General features: G+C 35.9%; 1 protein-coding gene across 3 annotated transcripts in view; it reads right to left on the reverse strand.

Moving 5' to 3' along the window:
- Nucleotides 1-18,869, reverse strand: part of LOC118262827 (neuroligin-4, X-linked) — a 107,272-nt gene that overhangs the window by 21,501 nt on the left and 66,902 nt on the right. For all 3 annotated transcript variants that reach the window (XM_035574444.2, XM_035574446.2, XM_035574443.2), the window contains exon 4: nucleotides 12,939-13,136. In XM_035574444.2, the coding sequence (XP_035430337.1) occupies nucleotides 12,939-13,136 (198 nt within the window). The remainder of the gene's footprint in view (nucleotides 1-12,938; nucleotides 13,137-18,869) is intronic.

Here is an 18,869-nt window from a genome sequence, read left to right on the forward strand (position 1 = left end):
ACCTATTCTGTAAAGCTACAGTGTCACTTAAAGAGACATCATCATAAACATTTTAGAGAGCAAAATTAGATAGTAAATAAACATTACTCTGCTACTTTTGAAAAGAAACAGATTTCTCAAATACTTCTCAAGCAACTCAACAAGAATACATGAAAACACTCCTTAGCATAACTACTAAGCATAAAAACAACAATTTTAGCTATAAACGGTACTAATAATAATGTAACCAGTGCACTTTATGCTGTAGAACTTAAAGCAGATTTTCAAGCACAGCTTTTGTAATAGACTTAAAAATAAGCGCACATTACCGTCGCTGCTTCGACGCAACGAGGCAAAATAAGAGGAGTGCTGAATATCTCTGAGCTCACTCGAACGATATAATATTCCTTGGCGAGTATTAAGATTTGATTAAAATGTGGATTTTGAAGATGCAAAAATGCAGCTGAGGGAATGAATGTAATCACGTCGTTGTGGTCTCAGTTTATTTCTACTCCATTACTTCGGTACTCTTTTACTTTTTCTGGTTCTTCATTCTGGGATCCATTTCTAAGCTGTTGCTACTGGGGTAAGAGGGTATATGAGCAGAATGACCACATGTGGCGAGCCATCAGATCTAGTCGCCCGTTGTTGTCGGCTTTTAAGGGAGATTGAGCCTCCGATAACTTTACTCACACAATAAAACACAAGGAAACGTTGTTTCACGTTAGTTTACTTAGATGTTTTATTCAAGGTACCACAAATTCTTTGTACTTATTGAATAAATAACCTTCCACAGGCGTAGAAGGCGTGTTCATTCAGTACGAACAATTCATTTTTCGCAGCCAAATGTTCATCACACCCAAATACTAAACGATTGTCCATAAAATATCAATAGCCTAACATCTAAATCTCCCTATCTCTTAGTCCATCTCGTCTAGCCTTCAACCACGAACAAAAATGATAGTCATCATTCAAGCTTCTGAATTCGATCCGGGGCACACAATTGGTCTGGCTAGTTCAGAATAGCCACATTTCTCAAGTCCAATGTAGGTCGTTGTCCGTAAAATAAGATGAATGGTTGCCCTATTCAGTGGAAATTGCATGGACTTGAGTGTTGCATACGTTGAATTGAAGCAGTTGCTTATTTTCACGGACCGTGCTCCAAATGAAATGTATTTTTCTTCTTGTTTTTATGTATTGTGGAGTGTTTCGTATCTCATTCTGTTTATTGGACAGGGAAGATTTTCTTCAAATGTAATAAATGTAATGAGTTTCTACGTTTTTTTGTTAAGTTTTTTAGAATGAAGTTCCTCATTATTACCCTTTATTACTCTATATTATAAGTGTAAATAATCAACCATTCATAGGTTCAAAATATAACTTCTAGACGTTAAGTTACGATCATGTTGAAATTAGTGCTAAATAATAAAGCTTAAATGTAAAAGTGTCTTCTTTTTAGGTCAATAAAGCTCACTTTCCTTTGTCACACAATGACTATTTAACATCTATCTCTTTGCACTACACTATTTGAACAAAGCTATCCATTGCTCTCAGCTTGGACGGCCATATTTTTTTCGTTATATTTTTGTACGATCTCTCGTAGCACTCTCAATACTTCGTGAGAAGGCCATTATTCATTTTCGCGCTATAATTTATGTCCGGCGATTTTTTCATTGTTCTTTTCTCAAATTTATTCCTCACCCGTTCGTGTGGCCGCTACCTTCCCTACTATTTTCCTTATGATTATTACACTTTTCACTTTTTGTGTTTTCTTACAGAATTTTGATAAGAACATCAAACGTTCGATTTCGACATTAAAATGAATGAAAACGGTCAGTTGGTTCTACGCTTATGAATGATTTATGAACAGTTTTCTATTTATTGATTGATTGTGGAAGTAAATAGAAAATTACGTTACTTTAACAAAAGATGATTTATTGTTGGGAATGAGAATTATCTTTTGTTATTTCGATAAGAATCAATATTGTCCAATTGAATTAGAAAACGAAATTTAAACTATATAAACGGATAGACAGACAGACATGACGAATTGATAAGAGCTCCATTTATGCCATGTGGCTACAAAACCCTAAAAATGTGTTTATGAACTTCTATTGGACTAGAATCTCTGCCGAGACGAAATAAGAATATGCAATCTATAAATCTACCAGATTACCCACAACCAAAACACTTGCACCACAAAATGCAAAGATAGGAAAACTCATTTGGAAGACGGCGAAAGAAACAAATGTACAATGTACATTGCTCGGTTAGAATACCAGTTTTAATTACAAAAGCAAACTAACGGAACAATGAACTGTAAAATGATGTTTTACTCGAGTTTTCTACGTGACGAGTATAAAATATATAAAGATGATATTGTTCCTACATTGAAGTTTTTGAAACGGAATCACGATTCATTGTTGGTCGGCCATGATACTCATACTAAGTGACAATTTCAAAACAATCAAGATAGGGTATTTCTTTTGATACAGTTTGTTATGGGAGTATTTGAAAGCTGATTTAACTGCACGGTTTGCATAGTGGTTGTGTAACCAGCTGATGCTTAACTTGACCCGTATTCTATTAATATTTACATGCATATCGTCACGCCTGTCTCCCAAGGGGGCAGACAGAGACAGTGGAACGCCTATTGCTACGAATCTTACATACTTCTTTCGCTTCATCAACAGTAATCAGTCTTTTTATACGGAACAATTTGTTGTGTGGTCCACAATCTGTTCCCTGACTCACTACACATGAAAGATTCTTTATGTTAGGCAAACTTCCGAAAATAAAAGCTAAATAATCGTTAATTATCACACTTACATTTTTCAACTTACACACACCTTTTTCCAGACACCAAACAACCGAACCTTCTTACAACTGCTAAGACAAAGCGACATCTATCTTATAAGTCCGCCATAAAATAATAATGCAGTATAATAAATGCAAACTTAAACTCACTCATAATTTAACTGTATCGGTGGAAATATTTCAAAATCTCGAGAAATATCGGTATTGCAAATGATATATTGGATCCCGGCAAATCTCCAAGTCCGGATAGAATAAGGGTGTTGAGCTGATAGGAAATATTGCGAAGGTATAATAAAACGAACCGTGTCTTCGTTCAGCCTCTGAGAATGAATGGGACTTGTGTGTTTAACTTTATAGGCCAGCTGTGTTTCTAGAATTTCTTTCAAATAGTGATGAAAAATTTCTCGGTTTATGCTTTGTTAGATTTGATTAGTACGGGAGATTTTGTTAAAACGAGTTCCTGTGGAATAAAAAGTGAGCCTTACACCCAAGTCAGCTCATCTGGAGCTGCGAACTGCTTAGCGCCTACCGGGTTTCCGGGGCTCCGATTTGAAAAGCAGGAGTAACAATGGGGTGATTTTTAGTCAGTAAGAGTCTGACACTCTTTTTTGCCTTGTCCAATCCAGAAGAAGTCATTGGATGATTTGTTTACCAAAGCAAAGGACTCATTAAAAGGCTCATTATAATTATGATTATTTCGATTTAAGCCTCATTTTAATAGTTTTTACCTACATCATTATATCAGGACTACACTCTTTATATCAAGTGATGCCAATTAAAATGCAATATAGATAGAGGCTCTGGAAGGAATCCTTTTTAAAATGAAATTTTCATGTATCCATACAGAAAATGGACGTAAAAATTGGACAGTTAAACTGTTATAATGAAAAACAAAATACATTGCATTTCTTTATACACGTTCAATTAATAAAATACCGTACTTTACAAAGCATTCATTGGTTGTAACGAACATACATTTTACTTTTAAAATTAATATTTATTTTTCAATGTATTTTTTCATAAATAAGCGAATCGTAAACTGAATACATTTGCTTGTTTATTGCTTTGTGATGTGAAAGTGTGTGAACGAGTTCCTTGATCAACACTTACAAAATATGTTTTTTGTATAATTTACGCCAGAATTCTGAAATGTTACTCACTTTCAAGTTGTACTTAAATATCGTGTTGTCTCTGTCTTTTATAAAGAATTTAAAAAGATAAAACTATTCTTCAGTGCGTCTTAAAATTGAGCGGCGTTTGAGTATTTGAATATTAGTGTCTCCAGCTCTTGTTTACCAATCTCAATACGATTTATTTTCCTGTTGCGAATTTCACAGTACTATAGAACACTTTTCTGCGACACACGTGCTTTGAAGTTGTAATACAATAAAACAATTATACCTTTGAAGATAATTCTCTTCCAGATTAATTATGTGAAAACATCCTCACATAAAACATTAAACAATTTATTTAATCCAACCTTACATTAACTCTGCACCTTTATTAATGTCCAAACATCATTAGTACCCCACATTCAAACCAAAAGCATAATAAGCAAGTATACCAAACTGAAACAAAATTAACCAAAACTCCATACAAAACTGGACTTTATACCGTCCACATAAGTTACAGTGTTTTATTTTAGTTTGTAGATAAAATACTGGAGGGTGGTTAAGCAAAAGTAATCTGTATTCTGTTTGGGGTAAGGTGCAGTATATTTTGTTTTAGTTTTGAAAAGTTTGGACCTCAAATTGTTTGGCTCCCTTCATCAGGTATGCTGCGGGGCTGGTCGGTGTAGGCTGAACACAAAATTACTTCCTTACAAGCTGTGGCTTTAAAACACGCGGATGTTTTAGATTTACTGCTTTCTAATAAAACATCCAAATAACATTATACTTTTTTGCCCAAGAAGGTAGGCAGAGCTGAATATGACTTAGTTTTGTTTATGGTATTACATGGTAAATGAGCAGGTGGATTATCTAGCAATTGCCGCCGCCCATGGACACCCGAAACATCAGAGACGTTACAAGTGCGTTGCCGGCCTTTTGGGGGTTAGGAATTTAAGGGTTGTCACCTCTCTTACTCGGCAAAACACAACCCAAGCGTTGTTTCACGTCGGTTTTCTGTGAGGCCGTAGTATCACTCCCGTGGAGCCGATCCATTCGTGCGGAAGCATGGCTCCTCCACGCGTAAAGGCCACTGACGCACTTGTGATTGTGACTCATCTGATGTTTCAAATATCCGCAAACTACGTTGATCGCTCAGTATGGATATAAATACCTGTTGTATCCATATGCTCATTTATTGTAACGTAAGTAAAGCTGAGCATGAGTCTTTTGCCATTTTTTTTGTTATGTTAATCATGATATCTGATTTTATGTTTATTTATTGGAAAACATAATGATACCTTAATCAATCTAAAATACAATAATATCGAAAACGATAACCTTTTGCGAAAACCGGCAAACGAATCTAAAGCCTCGTACTAGCACTTATGATCACTCAACTAGCGAAGCTTTAAACAATACCAATAATAATTAGTCCATGTTTTGCAATGTATGCAAAGGGTTCCCATACTTATAGAGAGTAGTACATTTTAAACAGATAAAGGGGTTAGAAATACCTTAGTTTATGGGGGACCGTTCTGTTTCAGTAATAGTGAAGAGGGTCCGTATGTTGATTTAGTTTTATGGTATCTACTCGCCATAAAACCATACATTTTGCGATTTACTAGCCTATCTCGTATTAGCAAGTATAATTTATCCAAGTTTGAGGTAAAATAATGCTTCGTTGCATATTTCGATGGAAGAACTATTTTCATTTTGAAAGTAATCGCAGTATTTTGATTTTGTTGAAATTTAATGATTTATATATTTTTTGGTAGTACAGCAAAAAACTATATAGTCTACACGATAGAAGCATATGTGTATATACCTACAGGATCAGTGTCGTCACATGATATAAGCCGGTAAATGTGCACACGGATCACCTGATGGTAAGCAATCGCCGCCGCCCCTGGACACCCAAAATACTCGAGGTTAGTAGATGTTAGTAGAGGTGCTTTTATCCCACTGGAACGCAGGCGACGCCGCGGGCAGAAGCTAGTAGTACGTAATATGTACCACTAACTTAATACAAGTCTCTTATGAGACAGTTAAGTGGGCACATGTCGATAATTTAATTATAACTTGTAGGAAACTTTTGTTCCCGAGACAATTCGGTTTTGTTTGCCGATGCTTTGGTCATAACTTTATCGTGATTACATTTGTTTTAATTGATCTAAGTTTACAATAATATGTTTTTCAATTACTGATTGAGTTCAATGCTATTGGTAGATAAGTTGTTTGTAAATTTTGTACTGTATATTGTGTTTCAAATGTGTTTCGGAAGACTTCTCAAGAGGTATTCAATAAAATCAATTATCGAAATTTCATAGTACCGTACATGAAGATTATTATCATCGTCGTCCTCTATACTGGACTACACCGAACGCGCTCTTGTTTCGTTTTCTCTCAGTCAGATTTAAAGCGCTTTTCCTCCAGTGATGTGCTATGTAGCTATGCTACGAAGATGTAATAGCTAAGCTGTGAAACTATGTGACCATTTCCACTGATATTAAGCTATGTAGCTGTGCAAGTAAGAAGTGCTGTGAAGATGCGCCGCCGCAACGTAGCTGTGCGAGGAAGATGCGCAGCTCGACTGCTTGTAAGCGATGTATTGACATTAGGGACGCCTTCGATATAAGTTCCAATGATAAGCCTTCCATGAGTTATGTGTACCAATGAATATGATGGAAGCAAAACACATCCACAGCAACGTAGCATAGCACATTTCTGGCGAAAAACAACCCTTAGAAGCTTTTTGCTATGAATGACGCACAAATTATCTAAGCCATTATAATCAGTCCGTAAAGTCAACTAGCAGGGAACATAATATCGTAAACACAAACAGGCCGTGCCAACGTCGGTCGAAACAGTTTGCACAGGACTGTGGCGGCCATAAAAGTTGGAGTTGCGTCAGTGTGAACACAGGCTTATAAACCGGAGTTAAGGTGCTAGTAAACTGAGGTGTAACAACATTGTGTGGCGATAATCATTTATTACGGCTGTGGGGTACTTGAGAGTGCGCTGGTAGCATTTTTATGTACTGCACTTCTTTATTGCCGGCGGCTAGAGGATTGAGTAGTACTCGAAGTAACACAATGAAAATTGTCTTAACCGAATCTACGTGCTATTAATTTATTTTTATCTAAACACAACTAAATGCCATGCCAATTGCAAGTTTCATCGATATAATAATAATAATAATAACCCCACCGACGTATCTCTACGTTGCCGCCGTGGTGGGGCTTAAGGGCTCAGACCCTTAGTTCTGTGTCGATTTAGGTTACTTGGATCGGGATAGGACTGGGGCGAAGAGCCCGACTAAACGAGATACAACCCAAGCCAAGGTTGCATATGCCGAGGGCTGCGTGGCTAAGGGGGTGCTTAGTCGTTAATATGCCAACTCTGGAGACCGGGGGACCTCCAGTTTTATTTACCCTTGCCACAGTGAACGCAGGGCTCTGCTGTGGTCGACCTGTTTAGTCCCTAGCTACTCGTGGGAACAAAAATGATAACAAGATCAAAAGTAAAAAATACAATGCAGGCAAATGTGCCTCCAGCTGATGATGAAGCATCAGCGGTGTCATTGTCATCCTCTCCGAGATCCATTTTCTCATCACTCACACCATCACCACTTTCATTCACCACACGTTCACTAAGATCATCAATATCATCTACATTGTCAACAGACGTTGTGTCGGAGGCTACTGTAGCTAATAATCCGTCACCCGCTGTTGGCACAAAAAGTACGCGAAAAAAATGGAGTAGTGAAATGAACGAATTCATTTGGCGTACGTACCTTATTATCACGAATCTAGAGACAGAAACAAATGCTTATCTGAGTACACTACACAGTAAATTCATCCAACAATTTCCTGAAATGGCAGTCTCCAGGCAAAGAGTAGGTGACCAAAGAAGAGCTATTGTTAACAATAAATTATTATCAGATACTACACTAGATGCAATTAGGTTAGAAGCAAGAAATTATCTCCGAAATCAAAATAACACCACACAACAGATACACAATCAAACACAACCAGAACTAATAACGACACAAATCAATCCAACGCACACACAATCTAATACTAGAATGAAATGGTCAAATGAACTTAATGAAACGCTTATTAAATGTTATTTTATAGTTACGAAAATGGAAACAGATATGACAGTTTGGCGAAAAAACCTGAGAGACAAATTTATACAACACTACCCTCACTTATCACACCTCTCAGAACAACGTATATCCGATCAAAAAAGAGTAATAATAAATAATAGAATGATTTCCGAAATGCGATTACAGTCGATAAAATTGGCAGCACAGCAAGAGTTAGATGAAATAGGATCTGTAACTTTCGAGAGATTGAATAGTCCGAATCCACACTTGAATACTAGTATTAGGCTAGAATTACAAACTAACATAAATACCATAAATAGAGAACACATGACTTCAGAATTACAGAATACAAACATAACACAAGAACAAAATGATAACCGTCAACAACTAGCAGTCACTAACACACACACAAACTCCGAAAGAAACCTAGAAATAGATGAACTATTTTCTCAAGCCCTACAACACTACACTGAGACGCACCCAACCAATAGATGTTATATCCCTAAGCAAAAGACGTCAAAAAAACTAGCAGAAATAGTAGATTATATTAATAAAGTAATATTACCAGATTATGTTATTAGTGATATAGAATTTTCCCAATTACAAACAATTTTATATGTTGCTGCTTGGACAGCTGCTAAGGCCAATGGTAGTAGAGTAACTTTAGCGTCTGCACAAGATCGAAATAACCCTCAACGAGATTACAAACCTAAATGGCAGAAAAGGTTAGAACGCAAAATAAGTGCTATTCGTGCTAAAATAGGTAGACTGACATATTATATACAGGGCCACAGAAGTCGCAAACTGAGGAAAGAAGTTAACAAAATACTACGCGATTACAAAATACATAGCACACACGAAGAACCTAACACACATCTCGCACACTACTTAGACACACTAAAACAGAAGCTTGCAGTATTTAAAAGCCGGTTAAATAGATACACTAAATGCACACTACGCAAAACACAGAACAATCAATTTAGGAACAACGAAAAGCAATTTTATCGAACATTAAAGAAAACAACAGCCAATTACACAATACCAAGTAACACGACAACAAACACCCCATTTCCTTCAGAAGACAACCTGAGACACTTTTGGGCAGGTATTTGGCAAAACCCTGTTAGTCACAACGCCGAAGCTGAGTGGATAAAAGCCGAAGAAACTAAATATGACAATATTCCACAAATGCAGTTTGATCAGGTAGATATTGAAACGTTTCACGATGTTCTCAGTAGAGTCCACAACTGGAAAGCACCAGGATCTGACCATATACATAACTACTGGTACAAAAAATTTACGACCATTCATCCACATTTATTCAACCACATTAATACTTTCATTAGAGACCCAAACAAAATCCCTTCATACATAACTGAAGGCATCACTTATATGCTACCAAAAGACCCTAACGACACCGCAAATCCCGCAAAATATAGACCCATAACCTGCCTACAAACTATTTATAAAATTATGACAGCATGCATTACTCATATCATATACAAACACATTGACACACAAAATATTCTAACAGAAGAACAAAAAGGTTGCAGAAAATTTAGCCAGGGGTGTAAAGAACAACTAATAATAGACTCGGTTATACTAAAAGATGTAGAGAAACACAAGAAAGATTTATACACAATGTACATTGACTACAAAAAAGCTTACGACTCGGTACCTCACTCCTGGCTTCTTCATATTTTAAGGATATACAAAATACACCCACACATCGCACACTTTTTAGAAACCATAATCAGTAAATGGCAAACACGACTTCATTTAAACACACCTACAGGAACAATCGCTACAGAATTCATTAAGATCCAACGAGGCATATTTCAGGGAGACTCACTCAGTCCTCTATGGTTCTGCTTAGCAATAAACCCACTTTCGAACACATTAAATTCATTACAATCCGGTTTACAGCTACAATACAGGGACACAATTAATAGTTTAGAATCTAATCAGCAACACTGTAAAATAAATCATCTCCTCTACATGGACGACATCAAGTTGTATGCATCTTCTCCGGAGGATCTATACCAACTAGCTGACACTACTGAAATATTCTCGAGTGATATAGCAATGGAGTTCGGAATCGACAAATGCAAAATTAATTCAGTTAAAGCAGGTAAAATATATACACACTCATACCAACTTCAAACAGGTGACACCATCCACTCCCTGGATGAAAGTGGAACTTACAAATATTTGGGCTATATACAGGGTAAACAAATTTTGCACAAGGAAATCAAAACTGAACTTACTAAACAATTCAAACACAGGATAAAAGTAATATGTAACACCGAATTAAACGCACGAAACACCATAAAAGCCATAAACACATACGCTATCCCGATTCTCACATATTCCTTCGGCATTATAAATTGGTCTAAAACCGAACTCCTAACCCTACAACGCAACATCAACACTACACTAACAAAACATAGAAGACACCATCCACGATCATGCACACAAAGACTTACACTATCAAGAAACGACGGAGGAAGAGGCATTATAGATGTAACTAACTTACACAACAAACAGATTACGACTTTAAGATCATATTTCTACAGCAAAAGCACTACTTCAATATTACATCACGCAATAGCTCAAAATGATAAAAAACTAACACCTCTGAACATGTCTGACCGAGAAACACAAAATAATGAGAAACAAGTCGATCGGCAAACTAAAATCGCCGAGTGGGCCCAAAAGTCACTTCACGGGAGACACTACCACGACCTTAATCAACCAAACGTCGATAAATCTGCATCGAACGATTGGTTAAGGCGTGGTGAATTGTTTCCTGAGACTGAGGGGTTCATGTTGGCGATACAAGACCAGGTAATAGAAACCCGAAACTACCAGAAACATATCATGCATACACCCATACCCACTGACATTTGCAGGCGCTGTAATTCTGCTTCTGAAACCATTCAGCATATTACAGGTGCCTGCAAAGCCATTGTCCAAACAGACTATAAACATAGACACGATCAAATAGCAAACATCATTCATCAAAAATTAGCAGCAAAATATAATCTTATTTCTACCCCGACAGTCCCATACTATAAATACCAACCTGAAACTGTACTGGAAAACTCATCCCATAAGTTATACTTTGACCGAGCCATCCTCACTGACAAAACCATTCATTACAATAGACCAGATATCACTCTCATCGATAAAATTAACAAAACTGCCCAAATCATAGACATTGCCGTACCAAACACACACAACCTTCAAAACACAATAGCCGAAAAACTCTCTAAATACACAGACCTCAAAAATGAAATTACTAGGATGTGGCGACTCAACAGTGTCACCATAATCCCCATAGTTCTATCTACAACAGGTGTAATTCCGAGACAACTTCATCAGTCCATACAATCACTTGCCCTTCCTTCTTATATATACCACAGTCTCCAGAAAGCTGCCATTTTAAATACATGTCGTATTGTTAGGAAGTTCCTAAACGATACAGACCACGACATGTACACCCAGTCTCAAAATTAAGCCCACCCCGTGGACTAGCACTTGGCTTCGGCCCGTACTAGTCCTCAAATCCGGCACTTAAGTAGCCGAGCTTAGTAAAAGAAACTGAAAATAATAATAATAATAATATGTTAGATAGATATTAGATAATATGTTAGAGTTATTATTGAAAACGTGATAACTAAGCAATTGTTCTCTTTTTTAAATGCTGTCCCACGCTAGTATTTTATCCTATGTCGTGGATGCGTTTGCAAATCCACAAGTTCTGTGAACTTCACACCCAAACATGTGGATCAAACAAGGAATTGCCCGGTGTGGGAATCGAACCCGATACAATGTCGCATGTTATTCGATTACCTAGCCACCGCACTAACCGTGCATTCAAGTATGGAGCATCACTGAGATTATCACACTTTAATTCACCGAGCATTAAGCTAGATACCGTAATCTAGAAAAATATTATGCCTTACACGCTCGACTGAGGTAATGAGTCGCATTACTCGGCTACTGTCATGATTGTCCTCTTGACCATCCAAGCAGTTCTTTGTGGCAACTATCACATCATACACACCTACCTACATCACACTGATTCTAAGTACTGAAGTAAGACAAACGCCTTCTCATATCAACTTATTCACTAAACAGAAACACGGACAGGTTACAGTATAGTGCACAACAGATTTAACTTTAAAACGACCTAGTTAACGTAACGTTTGTTGAGATAAGGACATGTGCACACTGCACGGTAGTGCCAAACATCTTACGCAGCATTTACGTAAGAGTCGTTTTCGCTACGAACTTTGTGTGTACTGGTAAAATGGGGACGAAAAATTCGGATTTTCTCGCCTGAATTTATTTTGTAGAGCTTGTTAATTCGTTTTTAATTTAGGATATTTCTGACGAAACAGCTCGTACATACTCCTTTGAACAGAATATGTTCAATTTAAAAGTATCAATATGTTACTTCCATATCTAAGTAAATACGCATAAATTTATCATAGATCGACCATACATATACTTCATGCTGTTATTACATTAAAACCCGAATCACTAAACGCCTTGAAATATATAAGAACTTTTAAAAACATCTCAATTAAGTACAAACACTTTAACAGTCAAAGTCAAAATTATTTATTTCAAAAAGACCTGAAAAGCACATTAGAACGTCAAAACAAATATCTGTCTTTTGGTCAGTCCTCTAGTGAAGCTATATTTGCTCGTTCCAAAGGGTAGATTCCTACGGCGAAGGACTAGCAAGAAACTTCATAGGTTACCCTTTTTAATCAGGTTCACAATACAAATTTTTGTTACATTGTTTCGTGGGTACAATTATGTGAGTTGTTGTAACACCAGTATTCAAACAAAGAGATCGAAAGAGATACCTAAAGGACAATAAAGTAATACAGTCTTTAAAATATAAAACTCACCTTCAGGCACAGCCAAAGAAGTCAGTAAGAAGTGAACACACGCGGCTCCAGTGCCATGTCCCATCAAAGTCACGTTCGTAGGGTCTCCCCCAAACACTGCCACGTTCTCTTTGATCCAGTGCAGAGCAGCTATTTGATCCATGAGCCCGTAATTAGCAGGAGAACGAGGGAACTCATCCGATCGAGGATTGAGGAAACCTGAGAACAAAAATATAAAAATTATATCAATCTTTATACTTTATATTATAAAGCTGAAGAGTTTTTTTGTTTGTTTGAACACACTAATCCCCAGAACTACTGGTCCGATTTGAATATTTCTTTTAGTGTTGGATAGTGCATTTATCGAGGAAGGCTATAGGCTATAAAACATCACGCTATAACCAATAGAAACCGAGCAGAGCGGGTGAAACCGCGCGGAAGTAGCTAGTAATTCATATAATTATGTACTTTATGTTAAATGGAAGTAAAGTTCTTAGTTGTGTTTGAAAAGTTAAGTTAAGAGTATTGTGTTTTGACTTCAATGTAGCTCTCAACATTTGTATCATCGTTGTCACGTCTTTTATCCCTGAAGGGGTAGGCAGAGGTGCACATTAGGGCACGTAATGCCACTGTACAATGTAAACCCATTTTTCACAATTTGTGTGATAAGTGGGATGTAATGGAGGTTGAGCCTACTTCTATATACTGAACAGAATCTCAGACTTCGTGCTATAATACTGAGAAAGTTTCGAAAAGCCGAAAAAAGCCCTTGAATGCTTGACAGGCCCGAGAATCTGTCCTTTTGCGCGGCAGTCGAACTTGCGACAAAATTAAAAATTTTGTTTCAGTTCTAAAATTAGAATGACAGACATAAATGTATAAAATTTTCTGCAAATTAACATAACGAAATGCTGACAAATTTACTGAAATATTTACTGAACATACACGTTTTTTACTAAAGAGAAAACCATTGATAAAACAAATTGTATTCCTTTTTGAAGTGTGTTAATAATATTTGTTAAAAATAAAATATTTAGTGTAATTCTATACTTGTTTGTGTACATCAATATTTGAGAGTTTATTCATGTTCCAATGACAAAATAATGTTTGCGAAATATTTTATACTAAAAAATCTTTTGCCTACAAGTTTTTCAGTACGCTATCGTCAATCCAAATTGATTAAATTTAACCTCATCATACATTTTTTCATAGCATTTCAAAATACGTACACATTTTTTTTATTATTAAAATATGTTATTTTGCGAGAGTGTTGCCTCAAATAGAAATTGGATTTCTGTGGATATAAATGTATCATATAAGCTGAATTTTCAATCTGCCATTTTCATGAATATAAAAATTAAAAAATCCGTTCTGTTGTTGCCCATCACTTTGAAAGCAACAAGCTAACGAATTAATTTAAAACGTTAATAATGCGCGGGGTTCAATCAAATGAAAATCGTGGAAAATTTTCACGGAGAAAAGAAAATTGATTCATTCGTCTTAAAATAAAGTCATAACATTAAAATGGCGAAATCTTTCATCCAAACTCGAGCAAAAAGAAAACATTTTCATTAATTTTCTGTGTTTACAGAAATATAAGAATGAATAATTAATTACCTAAAAGAATTTGTTTCTTTAATTAAAATGTGGGTAGTCGTTATTTTGTTTGGCATTTAACGAGGGTAGAAATCTTAACACGACGAGGAAACATTTGAGATGCTTTTGTTAAACTTTTATTGCGTAACTTAGTTACATTTGACGCAGAATATTATTTTTCCTTTTAGCTTTGTAAATGTAAATAAGAAAGCAGTTTTATCTTATTAAGTTACTTCAGATTATCTTCGGTCTTTCGTTACAGATTAAAATGAATTTTATACACTATTCAAATTACACTTCTTCACATTGCCTCGTTGGTCGAGTGGTCGCAAGTGCGACTGCCGGACAAGGGGTCTCGGGTTCGATTCCCGAGTCGGGCAAAGTAATACTGGGCTCTTTTCAGTTTTTCTAAAATTTGCGGTAGTAGCACGGAGTCTGCAATTTTGCTCAGTATATGGCAATAGGCTCACCCCTATTACGTGGGACTTATAACACGAATTTTGAAAAGTGAGTGTACATTATATAGCGCCGTTACGTCTTGCCTCTGCCTACCCCTTCAGTGATAAAAGGCGTGACGTTGCAGATGATATATCTAACTCGTATATTTATTTCCATGACGGATTAGGGTAGGCGTATAATCAGACAATGACGTCATAAATAACCGGTACAAACTATTCAACCCTAGCAAACCTTCGAGTATAGTAAACATAACAATTAAGTCCAATTCTAAGTTGAAGACAAAAGGAGTAAGAAACTAGTGGAAGTGTCCGACAGACGGGACGGTACAAAACTGGCAAGTAATTACTCGCTTCCAGAATTATTAGTCTTTGTTTAAGCACTTGGACAACAAACATTTTGTGACGTTCAAGTATTTATTGAAATAAATGAGTTCATTTAGAGTTTATCGATCCGTCTGTCTGTCTACTCGAGTCTATAAAATGTTCTTATATTTCTGTGGAGTCTTGACTATGCTTGACTTGTTTCTTGCAGTGGTATTTATAGTATTAAGGTATTTGAATTTGGTTTAGTTCTATAAATAGGGATCGTTTTGAAGATATTAAAGTCAATTTTGATAACAGTTCAAGGTCACGTTATGCTAAAAGGTCTCGGTGACAACAGGTAAGTAAGAACGAAGAATATCGTTTACTTCAATTGTTGTCTTAAACTTGACTTTAAGGCTAAGTTAATGGGCATTCATCACTTGACTTGACTGAGCAATCAGGCATATTTGGTTACTTTCCAATAGGCTTCACTAAGGAGACCAACTGTAGTAAATGTAGGTATTTTTTATACTATAAGCCGGTAAACGAGCAGACGGATCACCTATACCACGGATCACGGATAATGGTAAGCAATCGCCGCCGTCCATGGACGCCCGAAACCCCGGAGGCGTCACAAGTATGTTGCCGGTATTTTGGGGTTTAGGAATTTTGGGGTTGTTGGGGAATCGGGGATGGTTTTTTCTATGAGGCTGTGGCATCACTCTGGTCGAACTGGCGCAACAGTGCCGAAGCATGACTTGCCCACACTTAAGTTAATTCAAAGCTGCAGTTAACAAACCGCTAAAAAGAAGGCCAAGTGGATAGTTCAATGACTATTTCACTTTTAAAGTAACTCACGTTTGCCTAGCTTGGAAGTCCAGAATGACAAGCTGGAAAGCGACCAAAGCAATCGCATTCACTTCGCCTCGCCTCGCTTTGGAATCCGATGGAGGATCATTTGTCACGATAGAGCCGCGACACGCGAACGCGTGTTGTTTCTGTTTTTGTAGCACATTGTATTATTGCTACATTTTTCTACAATGAATCGGATATGTTGATTCACGCAATGAATCATGAACTTTTACTGTTGTGCCGGCAAACATTAGTAAACGGTCTCAATTCTGACAAACACGTCATATTGTAGTTACTATGTAATTTATTATTATGAATGTAAGGTTCAATTTGTTCTGACGCTAATAAATATAGGTATTATAGTCAAATAAGAGTATTTGTCAAATGACAACCCCTTTAAGAACTGATTCGATAAAACTTTTCATATAAATATAAAATTTGTAAGGAAAAATCGCGAAGACAATAACGAAAACTTTATTTACAACTCATAAATCCGTAATATTCCCAATAAACATTTCAACTTTATTGAACCGAAATCGAAAACTTTCTAGTCTGCAACACTAAAGTGAACTTGCGTCTTGTTTATTACGTTTGCGCCATAAAATCTACGAAGCAACGATAACCATAACGTCTGAGTTAAACGCAAACAATTATGTTAGCGTTTATAGACTTAAAATAGATATTGGCCACGGGGCCCATTGTGTTGGGGTTAAAATTTGCCTAATTTTGAATAACATTGAATATTGATGAGTTTAGAAATAATTGTTGGCAGGTATTATTATAGTTTCGGTATTAGTTTGTTTTGTAACTATTTATATTAAGTAATGGTATAACACACAATTTACTGAGCCGTTAGTGTCAAATAAAGGCTAAAACAGGCAACTTTCTTTGTCAAAATTCGTAATTCAAATCACATCTTGAAGAGAATTATATATGAAACTTCATAAGTACGAACGACTTTGAGGGTCTCAAATAAAATAAGGGTTTATAAAATTTAATTATTTAGCCGAGTAATCTGCATAGTTTGAATTCTTTGAAGTGCGAGCTAATCCAAATGGTAATATGAACGGGTTTATAAGCGGTCCCTTGGTACGAAACTTAAGAAATTCTTGAAATTGTAGGCTCCGGGTTCCACAATGCTCGAGTCGTGGGCGTTCCGTCTGCGAGCAGTGTAGGTATTGTTGTAAAATGTCACAGGTGAAGTTGGAAAACACCTACGTTCTGTCAAACCGTTTCGCAAACCCTCAACAAAGGCTTTGTTCAAAAAAGTTTCCAGCCATTCACGAGTACGTATCCAATCATCCAAATTCGTCGAGCGAGAACTTCTGATATTAGTTTGATACGAATTTCAATGTGCTGTAGGTAGTCTCATAGTCTGGTTATGGATTTCTGGTAGTTTCCTTTGATTTAGAAGTTATAATTATATCTGATCTTAATTAAATCCTTTGAAATAGCCTTGATGATGCATTTATTTTAAATGTACTTCCTCCTTTTTTTGAGTGGGTACAATCAGACAGATTATCAGACTCTTACTGACTAAAAACCACCAAGTTCCTATTCCTGCTTTCCGAGCCTAAGTCCCGGTAACCCGCTAGGCAAACTATATATATTTTTGAATCGCATTAATTGCACGTGGTAAGCCTATTTATTATACTGAGCTTAATTACAAGTAGGTAAGTAGTATTGTTATGTTATTGAGTATTTGGACCTTTGTCCACAAAACCGGGAAACTAAAGGCAAAGTTTTTAAGTCTTACGTTATGCTATGCTTATTTAGTATTTTTAATTAAAATAAATTTGCAATATGTACTTAAGTATGTAAACTTTTAACTTATTCTTTACTCGCTTTACGTAGAAACCCCTTCCAAGTTATTTCGGTATAAAATGTAAAACTTGGCAACAATGTGACAAGTTCCCCCTTTTTGTGCTGCTACAAAAGCATGGTAGGGGGCGCTGACTTCGTTTAAATCTTGCGAGAAAACATTTTGAAAATCCTTTTAGCTGAAGAGTGAGATAGATGCATTTAGCGTTGTAAAAAGAGTAGCTTTTAGGGTGTTTCTCCACCAAAGATGTGCTATGTAGCTATGCTAAATCGATATTTTAATTAATTTAGTATGTCTATCTTTTATACAAGTCATAATTAATATAACATATTATTTATAATTATTATAACAAGTAATTATAAAATCAACATCTCAATTATCATCTCAGTGTTAAAATATTGTTCATCTAATATAAATAAAGCAATATTATGTTAATGCTATATTTAAGTCTAGACTTAATTTTCTCCCACAATTTTATTATAAATATTATCCAAACTAAATTAACGAGGTGTTTATTCAATTAAAAGGGTCCACTGGGATAATTAAAAGAAAATTTCATTAAATTTCTATGAAAAGCTTCAATGGAAATTGTGTATACCTATGTTTACCTACATTTAATTATTTATTTAAACATAATTCATTTCTAATTATATTATTTATTTTCATAAAACGATTTGATTTTGTAATTGCGCTTCGACGCATTCTGAGTTTCTTTTCGATAAAACATAATACCTATACTTTGTTTTTTGTAAGTTACATACTTATTAATCGAGTTATTATACCACTACTACATTTATTCTGTTTAACTTCACAATAAAACTAAATAAACCAACTCAAACGATTTGTTAACAGAAAACAAACAAAAAAAAAGAAAAATCATTTTGACCACCAAACAAAAGAACACTTGAAAGTTTTTACTAA

Source organism: Spodoptera frugiperda, chromosome 12 (assembly GCF_023101765.2).
Source record: "Spodoptera frugiperda isolate SF20-4 chromosome 12, AGI-APGP_CSIRO_Sfru_2.0, whole genome shotgun sequence".
NCBI lineage: Eukaryota > Metazoa > Arthropoda > Insecta > Lepidoptera > Noctuidae > Spodoptera > Spodoptera frugiperda.